Genomic DNA, 14749 nt, shown 5'->3' with positions numbered 1-14749 from the left:
CCTTGACTTAGTATGTGTCATACTTGGGGACACTTTTTACCAGCACCAGTGCTGTACAGCCCAAGGTCACAGGCTTCATTACACTTTAAGAAAATGACAAAGGCTATCATTAACCTAGATATGGAAAGTCCGTCTTTTCTTCTGGTTCAAGTGGTTATCTCGGGCTGGACAATGGTCAATCTAAGCTAGTGACCTCTCTCGTAAATCCGACTATTAGGAATACGTAACTTTTCAAAAAACTTTTGCAAAGCACTTAACAACAAGTACTTGTTTTAACACAAAAAGAGTGTTATGTATCTGTCGGAACATTGACAAACTAAAATGACGGTTACATGCAAAAACTTGAAATGAATACTTGACTTTGATTAAAGTGCCTGTGTATAACTCGCGTGAAAGATCAGTGTTATAAAAATGGTCAGAGCCCTTGTAGTGAAAGGCGTGAACTATTATCATAACAATGCCATCGGGACGATGTCCGAACATAGAGAATATCTGGTGTTTAAAGATCGCCCAATAATTGACAAAATCTAGCAGAAAAAAATCAGCCAGAATCTGTGTTAAATGATGAATAGACTCTGTGTTTGAACCCATGATTTATGATGGTCAACCATTTGTAATCACTTAAATACATGATAATTACATCATTCTGACGGCGGTACATCTAACGGTTCAAACCAGACACTAACTAGTCCCTTGGTCCAAATCATCTTTATTTGGTCCACCTTGACCATTGACGAGGGTGAAAAGATTCACCGTTACACGTAAAATCTCTTAATCTCCTCACATGACGCAGAACAAATTAACAAATAATATTGAAAAAGGGGTCCCGTGTCTCATTAATGTAAAAGTCGAGCGGTCAATGATTGAAGTTAGCCACTGGGCAAGTGTATTTGATTCTATCTTCCGTTGTCCGGCATTTCCTCTCCTCGCTAATTCACCTCACTTTTCACACCACGGGCTATAGCGGTCGGCGCCAATTTGAATTTGACCATCCGTAGAGCTGAGTGTTGTCGGAAGCCTTAGATCTACAGGTCGATCAATGATTATGTAGTTACCGAACAGGAACCGACTAATTAAAATATAATTACCTGTATTTTAAGCTTAGGAAAATTTCGAACGCGTTTAATTCGTTCTAGCCTTTCGGGCCTTCCGGTTATCTAGATTATGTTGTCTCCCCTTCAGGAACTCTTTGACGTTATGTAACCGGTCTAGGCGGTCCGTTGATTTCCAATGGAATCTAGCAGGTTGATCGTATGGTTCAGTAAAGATGAAAGAATTCAGACTTACCTTTCCAACTGTATAGAACCATTGACCGGAAATACTATGGTCAGTCCGAAATTACGTGTCGTATCAAACTTTAGATATATATTGAACTTGTTATCAAATGCATTAACATATTTCTCAAACGGGCTAACAAGATTGCACTGAACTTTGCAGTTATAAGTGTGTATACAAATTTTAATATTTACATCCCCAAAATTGCTTTTTTTATTGAGTCGACGGAGAATGATTATGCCTCGCCTCGTTCTGAAGTTCTTAACTTTCATACTATTAATTTTACATATAGCGTAAAATATATGTGTCTAGGGGAAGAGTCTTGTTGTTCTACCTATACATTGTGTGACATATAGGGAATATATGACACTTGATGTAACGTTTACATGTCGTCAAGTGATTTATGACACGTCATGTGGCGTATATATGTCGCCAGGTGTTCTATGATACGTTTAGTGACGTATACATGTCATCATATCATCTATGACACATTGTGTGACGCATACATGTCATGAGATCATCTATGACATATTGTGTGACGCATACATGTAACCGTTATCTATGTCATGTCTTGTGACGTTTACATATCGCTGTGGTCTATGACACGTCATGTGACGTATACGTGTCACAACTTTGTTTTTTTTTTTTTTTTGTTTGTTTGTTTTTTGTTTATATAAGTATGTGTTATCTATGTAACCATGTTACGTATTCCAGTTGTCTTTTGATCAATGTGCTTGGTTACATGCAACATATTTATCGCCATTTCGTCGTTTGACCTGCAGTTGTCGTTATATGTCAAATGCATGCTGTTACAATATAAAGCTACAAGAAAAATAAAACACAGACAGAAGATGTTGGTTTTTTTTTTAATCGGCGAGTGATCATTCGAAACAGCTCAGGAAAGACGTTGTTCATGTCCATATCACGGTGCACTTCAGTGTCAGCGCCATAAATTACACGACGAGAATTGTTGGTAAGTTAACTGTGTCAGTTAACAACAGCCCTAGGGGCCTATTCTTTCTCGGCTATATTGTTACTGTCGGCAATAAATATTTTCATATCAATATATAACGAACCTGCACAACGTCAGAGAAATGACAATAATCACGAGATTAGGAATAACCCAACTGTGACAGTATTGTTGCTATCAAAACAAAGCCAAGCGCATGTGGTATTGTGGAAAATTGTGTACATATGTTACAAAAAAAACCATCCCAAAGTATGCATATACATATAAGTATATAAGTATACATAAAATAGAATTGTATGATATTGTATACTGGTGCATGTTTATATGATACAATAGAATCATGTCAATTTTGTTATATGTGATAATGCACATGTATCGAGTATTTTCATGCATTTAGAAATGTGAGGGTTTTTTTTAATCTTCTGTACTACTAGAGTCAGAAGAAAACTAGAAATGAACTTTGGGCAAATATTCGTCATTTATTTTCTTATTAAGGCCCTAATGTACTGATCTACTTCCTGTTAACACGAACATTAGTGGTGTATTTCTATCCCCAGCCAAGAAACACAATGATATCTAATTCTATCACATACATGTACTTGTATTTTATGATAGTAATTATTATCATTAAATATTTAATAAGATATTAACAATATATCATATGATATGCATACTTCCTTTTTAAGGTATGTGGGTGAGTGTACCCGTTTCTCTAACACAATGACGTCAATACACGCCCTTAAAATATGTTGTTTTTTTTTAACTCCTACATATGAATCAGACATTCACGACGAAAGACACTCGGGACAAATGACTAATATTTCATCAGTTAGTAGCAACTGACGTCAAACTACTAAAATAAGAAGAAAGACGAATATGAACAGAAGATAAAACAAAAGATCCGATGAATACATTTTGGCAGATCGGTATGATCTAATTCTAACTGTACAGATCAGCGTATCTTAGTCGTACAGGTCGCCAAGCAATCCCCTTTACAGATACTAATACATTGAGACGGATGACCGGAACAGGTAGATCGTACATCATTCCTACGTCACTCTTTCAACACATGAAACAGAACACAGGTGTTTTTTATAGGTAAGAGTACAAGACATAACTACTCCATCAAACTTCTAATTACCTAGGTAGTCCTACATTCGTCACAAAAATATACAGTGGTATTACGTTTTTGTCCCAATGCATTCGAAAACAAACTTCACATCTAAGTTCACAAAGGTCAGGGCCAGAAAAAAAAAGAGGGAAGGGGGGTTTCTACTTATCAACTGTGTTGAATTTCATGTCTTAGGATAGGCATATAGTTTAACATATGGAAGCACGTGTGTTAGAAAGCTGAGATATAGTGACTTGAGATTTCTGTTCACCGGGAACGGAGGACTTTGATTAAACAATCAGTGTTAATTACACTATGTCATCGGCTTTGAAATATTAGTTAGAAGGGTTGCAGTGTTTCTTATGTTTTAAAATGGTCATATGTAAAAGAATGGTGTTTCCTTTCTTAGCTTACCATTTCTTAATCATGTACCTTCAGGTATTCATGGATCGTGTATTGTTTATCAATATCAATAAAAAAAGACCCAATAACCTCGGCCATGTTTACTGGATAAAGTAAATAAAAATCTTACTAATATTTAATAGAAAATATAACTTTAAATCGGTTAATGTCGTTCTGTTACAGCAATAAACCTTGTTAGTAGTCAATGATATTGATTGTGAACCCGAGAAATCGCCGTCGTAATAGTTTGCCATATGCAAAATCCGTGTAGTAATCTTCACCAGTAGGAATGCTGCCACCCAGAGTTTGCACGGAGTAGTCTCCCTTCCCCTTCTCTTCGCTGAAAAGAGCACCTGTTCGTGACGTCACAACGATTAATGTGTTTCCCGAGATAATAGTGCTCTGTGTAAACAAGGTCACTACGTCATATGTTTACTACATATATAGAGTTTTCGATGAGTTGACGCAATGAGGTTCAAACATTCTTTTCATTTAAATATTGAACTTGTTGGAGAATGTTGTATAAAATGTAAATAAACAGAACACTTATGAATTAAGTATGCGACAATGTACCGATTAGCACAGGGGTGGTTTCTATCACTTAACACATTCCTATTATAGACAGTCAAAATTAAGTTGATACGGAGAGTAAATTAGTCACTATTTACAGAATAATAATCTCTCTTGGTCTTCTCTGCTGTACCAGTATGTGTGCACCAAACAATTACTGTGTGTTGTGACATTTCCTCAATATCTGCATTTAAAATTTCATTCAAATCATCCTGTCGGTCTGTGCTTTATAACAACATAATATACAAGAGGTAACCGGTATATGTACATAAATTGGGGTTCAAACCTTGGCCAGTATTTCACGGAAATGATATTGATGAACTCACTAAAAGTATTACAGGAACACACTGTCCACTGGGAAGATGTCGGTATCAGATAATTTATATCAATACACATGTGTGATTTATTTGGAATTCATAGTCTATCGTTGTGTCAGTGTAAATACACGTTTCTTTTGTTTGTCAGAGTAACATCTATCGTTGTGTCAGCATAAACTCCTGTTTCTTTTGTAATGAACAACAACACTACATTTTTTCTCAAACGTTTGAATGTTGTTGAGATCGACCTTTCCTAGCCAGAAACAGCTATCCAAAACAATATGGTGCATAACACAATATTGTCTGTCAAAGCCAATGTGTCGGGTTTTTTTCTATTCAATATTCCTCTCTTCTGTTCTCTTGAAGTAAAGGGAGTAGAAAACTCCTGTCACCATTTCAACAGCACCTAAATATTCATAAACAGCTATGAATTTTCCATCTGCATAATTTGACTACCTATTCATTGTTTTGACAAAAGTTTAATTTTCACACGGTGTACCACAACTGTCGGTGTACAATGTTGAGTTATACGTCATCTTTGGTACAGCGCAGTAAATGGCCAGCCACGTCTGGACAACATTGTTATTTTATGTTAAACTATGTTGGTGAATGTTCCATACAGCATGGGAATTTTTGTTATATTCTTCAAAGCTTAAGCGTAAAATTCATAGGCCGATTCGAACTTGTAAAGATCTAAGATTTTGTCTATATGTATCTATAAAAAGTTACAATTTGAATATATCTTTGTTACACGTCTGGTGTATTTATTCTAAAAACCTATCGCGTATTCTATTATATCAAACTACATTTAAATTTAGAATTCAACGAATTTCCATTTTACGAGCCAATGTGTTGACTTTACTCATGCCTAACCGCTACAGAGAAATATAGACTAGACACAGTGAAACAGATCTGTGTAGCGACCACGTGTATCAATCAACTGCTCCCTGTCATCCAGTGTCGAGATCCGTGCACAGGTAAGCTTGGCGGGGCGTTCGTGACAGTTCGACCGCATTAGTCTTAGCTGAAATGGATTTCTTCATCAGTCTAATTTAGTCAATTACTCAAACTTAGAGGAAATACCCATAGCCCTCTTCAATCGCTCTGGTTTCGTCGGCTTTATCAATTAATGTGCATCTCGCATAGTCTAAACGTGTGGAGCATTTGAAATGTTATCTCGTATGACCTTCACCTTGGAGGGTCGGTTAGATAGTGTACAAACCAAGCTATTCAAATATTTCTGGCCAAACAGACCTTATTCAAATATCCATTTTCAGAATTGTATTTTCAACGGACCTCTTTAATAGAAACGGGACCAGACCCTATTTACTATAAACTGTAATATGTAATTTAGACTCTAAAAATACACTTTCATTTACTCCCGATATTAAAAATATCTGTTGGAATAAATTTGAAATGCTCCCATTCAGTCGTTAAAACAGCGTATTTAGGTGAATTTGTCCAGTCTTGGAAATAGTCCAGTATATTGTCATCAGGTAGCTAATTCTACCTGGACTACTGACAATTATTCGTCAACACCTGCACACCAATTCTCAACTTGAAGTATCTTGTCTTAAAACTGGTCGTTTACCACATTTAAATATTCAATCTTCACTTAGCTCAAGAAAAGTACATTACATTGCACACCTGTCTGGTGCACGTAAAATACTGTTTAAAATGTGAAGGTCATTTGTGAAATCACTCAGATTTAAAGTTCAAGATACTCCAAGCAATGAGAAAATCAGTTTTTGGGCATTTTTTTAGACCACCCTTCAGTCTGATGTAGAAACGAAAAGAGAATAGTTTTTTTTATAAAGCATTGAAAATTTAATTTGCATTCAAACAATTTTGGGCAATTGCCATAAATACAAAATGATGAATATTATACACTATGGATTCCATGAAAGTTGAAAAATGTGAATTACATAGTAAACCATGTCTTTGGTGATGTCTTCATAATTTAACGAAATATAAACAAAATGTAACATTTCTCACACAGCCACCTCTTAGCTTGTAAAAGGGGATCTCCCAACTTCATACACATCTTTTGTGACAATCAAATGCATAGATTTAGTTGTAATAAATAACTCGATACAAAAATTAAATAAATTGGTATTATCAATGAAATTGCTATGTCAAAAGAAATGGATTTTTTATAGATGGAAAAATATGCCTGTATATCAACATTATTTGTAGCACAAAATGTCCGACCTGCTTAGTCTGTTGTCAATAAAATAATAATTTAATAAGGCACTTGTTAAAATAGTAATTTAGAACTTGCGCTCTAGTCTATACTCAAAATTTTGAATAAAATGAATAAGAAATGGAATTATACATTGCAAATGCTTTTTGCTATGTATTTTGGGTCCCAAGTACAGAAAGTTACCACGTAACTCTCTCAATGCAAATAAAATCAATGCCTCAATTATATAACCACCTGAAAGGTGATAATATTATTGGCCCTGCTGCTCTCAATTTTACAAAATAAATACTTTCACAAAGGAATGGAACTTTTATATTAATAAATTTACACCACGTACATAAATAAATTTGTATAAAATTACAAAAAAGTAATACTTTCAAACTCTCTCAAAACATACAGCTATGTCATACACACTTGCAACATTTATTTTTTCAGCACCCTGAACTTGAAACCCAAACATTTTCTTGTTTACAATAATTAAACAAAACGCTGTAATAAACATTTTGTTTCAACACGTACACATTTTTAACAAGGTTATGTCCTCCTTGGAATTTGAAAATTATAAGCACATAAAAATGATGAGATTTCAAGTTAATTCAGCTTTGAAAATAAAACTCCATATATTCAAATTTTGACACTTGAATGTTATCCAACACAAAAAGGTAACACAAAGTTCAGTCATCTTGCGATAACCTGTTGAAGATGGGAAGACGGAGAGACTTGCTAATGTCTAAGGCAGTACCACAAGTGTTCGTAAATCCACTGGAGGCATTGCTACTAAGGCTGCTGACACTGCCCACACTGTCTCCGGAGATACTGTCCGGAGGAGAAGGGGGAGCAACGAACGAGTCCATTTCTGTGAACACACACTGGTTATTGTTCTGCTGATTCTGGCTAATGTTCAAAATTGCGTTGAATTGTTGCTGTAGCATATTCATGTCCGTGTTCCCCTGTGTTTGAACATTGAGAGGGGTCATGAGAGATTGATAGTTGAACTCCGGTGACGATGAATAGTTGAATACAGGACTACTGGAGGTACTGCTCGAGGCACTAGAATGGTGGTGGGTAGGCACATGTTGAAGTCCGTGTAAAAGTTCCTCCGTAAACAAAGTTGGACTAAGACTTGGACTTTCGCTAGCACTGGACGGGGTCGAAATTGAATCAGTAGATCCCATACTTCCATTGAAACTAGAATTGAAATTGATAGTAGATGGTCTCTTGAGCTGAGGTGAAGGCACAGAGGGTGGAGGAGAATGACGACTCACCATGGCTTGTGATGCTGTGCTATTCTGTTGTTGTTGCTGCTGCTGTGCTTCCATAGCCATTGCAAGTTTCCTCTCCTCCTCGTTGTGAATGAAATGACACCGTGGTCCGTATGGACAGAACCCAATAGTATGATAAGTACGACATAATTCCGTTTTGTACTTGGGGTGACGAGATAAAGTACGAAGCTCCAAACCACCATGTGCGAATTGACACTTGTCACCGTATTTACAATGTCCACTTTCCTCGAATGGTCGACATAATTCAGTCTTGTACCGACTGGAATTAATGTTAGGTGGTTGTTCCTGTGATTGTTGTTGCTGCACTCTGTTTCTGTTGAGGTTGTTTAGGTTTCTATCACCAACTGGTTCACTCATACTCCTGTCCAATTTTCTATGTTCCCTGACTTGGGTAGTGTCCCTGTTCAGATTTGAGATCAGTGTGGTAGGGTGCCCTGTGACAGGGATGCTCTGAGGTTTACTCAAAGGGATGAAAGCTCCGTTGGTCGACAAATTCCTGTTCTGTGTCAGGTTTGAAGATGAGCCAATTGTAGCTCTCCGCTCCATAACACAGTGTGTTTTCAATTGGTCATTTTTCCTGTTCTGTAAATATAATCAAAACACGTATGAGTAAAATGGCGAGACTAAGCACATGGCATAGACTACGACCGCGTACGGCAAACGAGGCACAACTGACAACATGAAATAACAACGTAACTTTCAACTGAAAAAATCAACTTACCTGATAGAGAACTTCCCTAACATCATAAAATGCAGAGACAAGAGCCGTAGACATGGCTGGAAGAGTGTCACTAATACTGTTTATATCGCAGACGTACATAAACAACGTGTGTATATCCCGATAGCTAACTCGATTCTGTTATCCACAGCTTGCCCGTAGAGAATTTATAACCAAGTAGGCGGAGCCGAAAGCCACGAGGTGAGGTATAAGTGGGCGGGTTTTAATGTCAATCAGCTGGTGTTGATCAACTGTTTCACTACGACGATCCTGATTGGCTGATAGTATAGAAATCTATTTCCACCAACGGAATGTGTGATAGTATGACGGGAACGAAAGCAGAAATTTGGGATACGTGTTTTCGTCACAGATTTTCATTAATTTATGGAATTTAATGACGATTTGAACTTAATTGTGTTTTCATATGTTTATTTCAAACTCCAGGATTATATTTGTGCTGTTTTTGTTATGTATTTTCGTCATTTTGGAGCTTAAACTCTTTGTTAATGAACGGATGGCGAAGGGACCTTGAACGTTTCGACACTTGATGACATCATTTTGCTATCGTCGTGGGGGTGGCTATGTTTCGGAGACGTTTACAATGAGAGCTGTTTACTGTAGCGAAACATCGCAAGCTTCCAATCCTTTGCTTCCGTTGTATTGTGAAACGTTTTTAAAGACGCTAAGTTTGTCTGGGGGGAGGGAGAACTGTGTATTGATTTTTTCTGTCGTATTTTAACAACCGCGATGTAAATGTTGATCACATGATAAGTTTCCCGCGGTTTTGGTGTTATTTGGCGCCAAAGCGTCAGTTGCCATGTGGTTTAGGATTTACATTTTAAAAATAATTTCGTGTATGAGTGCGTCATTTTTAAATGTAATCATGGCCTTGTTAGATATTTAGTTTACTATCTTTGACAAAAATACACAGATTAAAGTTATGATTATTTATCAGATAATTTCTCCTCGACCAGGAGCATCTACTTGCCTTCATTTTAATATCAACTTACGACGTACAAAGTCTAAATTGTGGTGGCGTGACTTAGTCTATGTTGACTTTAACGACAAAGTAAGATTATAAGGTCTGCTGATACTCGGGCTACATCAGTGATGGTATTACATATTATTATTTACATACAGAAATAAAAAAAAAAGTCTATTTACCATAATGTGATATTGTTTACATAAGTTGTCATTTGATCTTGCAATTATTGAATAATTAAATTTCACCTGAATAATAGGAAGTTAATAATTTTCGCACCTGCTGATGAAGGCGTGAAGTTGATCTGATACGTGTAATATTTAACGAGACGATGGTGTTAGCACATTAATTAACACCAGGGAGGTTTAATTACTTGTCAATTTTTTTTGGTTAATTTTTAACCAGCATCTCGCTATTTACTCATTTTATATACTAATTACGTAAGTTGTTGCGGATAATACCTAAGGCCATTTCGTGATGTGTGAACTTCTAACTATTTTCGACAATTATTAAATAAAATCATTTCGCAATGCAGACAAACTTTGTTGATTTTAATGACGCTGTTTCGCTTGTTGTGTGTGTGACAGGTGATACCAGCAATTGTAGGTCACCTGGATGAGTAAGGCACTACAGGTAAACAGTGTGCGTGGGTTGTTAAAGAAAAACCCTACCTGGATTTCCATTTTATTCTTAGAAACAGGACGATTGGAAATTTGACAAAAACAATAATAATAATAATGTGTATAAATCAGCCAGTAGGGTTGATGTCTGTGTAAATGAATATTAATGTTTTGTTTTTAGTCATCTGGTACATAAATCAATGTTTTCATTTCCAAAGCTATTGGAAAATTATAAGGAGTAGTTTCGCCGTAAATGACACAAATTTATAACATGTATGATTCAATTTATTTAAATTTGTCCATTGTGGAGAACATAGACCCACCTTTTCTTAATGTCACTCATTGACTTACATACCATACCTATCTATACAGGTAAGGAAGTTTCCACCTGTCCGTTGTGTACACTACAGTCCGTAATGTTTTCATAACAATATCTCACTCCGGTCAAAGAGACGAGGCTATGTTTTTACTGTAGAGTAGTTACAAGCTCCACTGGATTTTAGTATCAGGCATAAAACAATTGTGAATTAACATCTGTATGTTAATTAACGAATGCTCAATAAAGGAGTACAGGTAAAGTCCACGTTGAGATATTCGTCTCAGTTTTTGAGTTTTGACAATAATTGAAAACAAAAGTGACAGCTATGTCGTTTTCCTAACAATTTAGAAGACCTGAAAGATTTACGAGAAATTGATTTTAATTGCAGTATTGATTGACATCGATATGAAACGAACACAATATTAGTTTAGTAATTAGCAGTAAGTATTGGGGTATGTAAAAATGTCATGTTCATCGACTTCAATATAACATTGTATATTTTATGACAGCATTTATACAGCCACGTTTTATTAACAATATATGACAGGTACGTCAGAAACAGACACCCCATCAGGTCGTATAATGGAAAGACGGTTGACCACTGTAATACCTGTATATGTTAACATGAACACTAGCACACCTGTGGTGGCAGGTAAAAAAAAACTTTGTCATGTCTGTGAGACAAATTTTCATAGTTACCGGTATTAGATAGATAATTGGTTTGTATACAGTAGGTGGTATCTTCAACGATTGTCAGAATTAATTAACAACAAAACCTGACAGGTAAGGTGTATATTCACCTGCCATACCCCATGGTATCATCTGCCCCACCTCCTGACCGTTCATACTCGGAGATAATCCTGACTACCCCCGGGATTTAAGCTGCCTGACAAAGAAAACCCTTCTTAAGTTAAACCATATATAATCAAACATTGTAGAGATAAACTGACAAAATCCATTGCATCGGTCCTAATCGGGGATTTCTACATATTACCTACAGTTGGTGTTAATTGCAACATATACGTACTAAAACTACGTATTTATTTAACAGGGACGATCGCTTGTTTACTTATAAAAAAGATAACTCAAGCGTAACAGTTCCGTATCACGTCAAACTGTTTACGATCTGACTTCATGGATGAGTTTTTATTTCGAAATTCACATTGATAAACATTGCACGTCCATTTCAGTCAATAACTTGCTCCGTATCTATGCGTGTATTGAGAAATCTACACGAGGTGTCGATATCATCGACGCCAAATTATAATCATCCTACGCATGTGTCATCGGAGTAATTGATACAACACTATTGATAAAAACATCATATGATTGAAAATATACACACCTCTAGGGGTTCTTACTAACTGACCCAGAATGTGTCAAATTCTAGATAGATGAGTTACATGACATCGTTACCTCGTTCCGTCCATCGTCTCGGTGGTCATCGCACCTGTCATTCCTCGAATTTATTATTATTATTATTATTCCCGTAACTTACCCCGAGCTAACTCGATAATATTTTAAGTGTGTCGCTCGTGTGCCTGAATAAGTATGTGTAGAATTTGGTGTCATTGACGACAGCAGTGATTAATTCATAAAAATGATAGGTAAGAATATTTACACAAACCTGACAACTACACACCAGCAGTCCCTCACTGTCCGGTACCAGGACTGCTCTCAGACATATTTCACAAGACACGTTTTCCGTTTTAATTTTGATTTGTGACATATGATAGCTATTTTTCTGAGAATGACTCATTTCTTATATAATGTCTGAATTTTGAAAACACAAAACACGCACACACATATATATAAATATGTCCAACAATAGCACTTATATATATTACATAGGTGGAACAACATGCAGATGACATTGGAGTACCCTAAGATATTGTTATCGTGTCAGTGAGCTGGACCCATTGTTTGTGTTCCCGAATCTACTATTTCATTGCTGGAATGTAAGGGATAAAAACAGACAAACTCAGAGTATCAGTTGCAAGGTAAAATTAGAAACGTCTTTTTTGCCTGAAATAATCGTCTGAAGGTCATGAGAAAGGTCATCCGTGATGGCGATAAGAACAGTAGAAAATAAGCCAGCTGTCATGGTTTTGCCCCGCGGTGTTTTCTTAAATAGGTTTCTGACTCGAGAGTTTAAATTTAAAACAGGATTAGATCGGAGTACAAGAAGGAGAATGGATGCAGGGAGAGTGTGTCCTTTCGTCGTCATCAGTCACAGCAGCCTTCATTGGAGACACCCTATCAACACCATGTTAGACCGACGGAATGTGATGAGAGGATGTCATCTTAATTTTGTCAACGTGAAATGGGTTTGAATGAACAGCATCATTATAATATTTTCAAATGATCTTCAACGCGTGTTATTTCCCATCTAGGTTTGAATGAATAGAATATTAAAACAGATGGAATGGTAAATGAGAGCGTTTCGTGACTGTTACATTAAGCGAGCACCTGTTGATGAAGTATGAATCATCCATTTATGAATCATGTTTATATCTAAATATCATATACCTGATACTGTTTTAATCTTTATGAACGTAAAATGTCTGTTACAAGCTAACACTTGTTTAGCGACAGTCGCGACAGTCATGGACCAAGGGACGTAACTCTTATAAAATTACCACCCAAATTGTAATCTCGATTCCAGCTGTGACATATTATTGACCCATTCTGCATGTAACTTTGATGTAACGTGCATTCGTCAATGTTATAAATAACTATGATGTAATCTAGATCAATCATTATACCTGAGTATCCCATTACTCTTATTGTTCCTAAATTGATTACGTAATATATTAAGCATCTGTTGCATTGAAAGATTATCTTACAAATAGGACCACCACAACGTTTTATAAGCAGGACGCCCAGTTGTTCACCACGGACTTATTAACCAACTGCTAAAAAGGTGTATTTCCTAATGTAAATTATATTCATTTCCATTATATTTTAATGTTTTAAATATTTTGATAAATTACTTGTCATGATAGGTAGGTAATTAATTAACAAGGAATTAGCTACAATGTTCGCTCTGTATGGAAGCCTTGAACTAAACATTATACAATTCGAACATGTTAACTTGTATCTCGCATCTTAAGACACGTTTCTAAACAGATTAGATGGTATCTTAAACATTAAATGGTATCTTACACATTAACTACTGAAAATGTATCAATCATATGTAACAAACTTATATTCCACTTGAATTTAGCATGTTTAACTTTTTTCTTCCACCTCTGTCAGTATGTGATACACGCCAAGATACTTGTTGGATACACTTTCGGATACACGTATCCGATGTACGACATGTGGACTTTGCCACAAATATTAAAACCGTATCATTATTTAACTTTTTGTATCTTTACATAATAGTTAACCAATATCTTAAATTTTAACACGTATCTTAAATTTCAACTTGTATCTTACATTTCAACTTGTATCTTATATTTCAACTTGTATCTTATATTTCAACTTGTACCTTATATTTCAACTTGTTTCATTTCAACTTGTACCTTACATATCAACTTGTACCGTACATTTCAACTTGTACCGTACATTTCAACTTGTACCGTACATTTCAACTTGTATCTTAAGTTTTAACTTGTGTCTTACATTTCAACTTGTATCTTAAATTTCGACTTGTATCTTACATTTCGACTTGTACCGTACATTTCAACTTGTACCGTACATTTCATCTTGTATCTTACATTTTAAGTTGTATCTTAAATCTTAATTCCATCTTACACAGTTTAAAAAATCATGTCTTCTCATTTCGCTATTTAAAAATCGTATTCAACAATTGTATCGGTATACTTATAATATAGCACCACCAGGGGTCTTTGATTGCACATCAAAGGTCACGGAAAACAAAAAAAACAAAAAATTACCAATGGTAGAAATTACTGTAACAACAATACATGACTTCGCACGTGGAATTAGCAAGCCATGTAATATACATAAAGCT

The 14749-nt window shown here is 35.8% G+C and overlaps 1 protein-coding gene across 1 annotated transcript; it reads right to left on the bottom strand.

Annotated features, from left to right (window-relative positions):
* Positions 1-6454: 6454 nt before the first annotated feature.
* On the bottom strand, positions 6455-8980 carry LOC132565084 (mRNA decay activator protein ZFP36L2-A-like). Its single transcript, XM_060229693.1, has 2 exons — positions 8853-8980; positions 6455-8713 (listed from the first exon to the last, which is right to left on the bottom strand). Exons 1-2 carry the CDS (start codon positions 8949-8951, stop codon positions 7523-7525), a joined length of 1290 nt encoding a protein of 429 aa, XP_060085676.1. The 5' UTR covers positions 8952-8980; the 3' UTR covers positions 6455-7522.
* Between the last annotated feature and the right edge of the window lie 5769 nt (positions 8981-14749).

This window comes from Ylistrum balloti, unplaced genomic scaffold (genome assembly GCF_031769215.1).
Source record: "Ylistrum balloti isolate Yb309-2 unplaced genomic scaffold, AGI_CSIRO_Ybal_v1 Utg369572, whole genome shotgun sequence".
In the NCBI taxonomy this organism is placed as follows: Eukaryota; Metazoa; Mollusca; class Bivalvia; order Pectinida; family Pectinidae; genus Ylistrum; species Ylistrum balloti.
Note: the sequence above shows the minus strand (reverse complement) of the source record. Positions and strands in the feature narration are given on the sequence as shown.

What these genes read in the sequence shown, in the direction of transcription:
- LOC132565084 (XM_060229693.1), bottom strand. Translation starts at nt 8,951, where the DNA reads ATGTACGTCTGCGATATAAACAGTATTAGTGACACTCTTCCAGCCATG. An exon ending in TTAGGGAAGTTCTCTATCAG is followed by an intron (nt 8,714 to 8,852) that starts GTAAGTTGATTT and finishes TTATATTTACAG; the next exon opens with AACAGGAAAAATGACCAATT.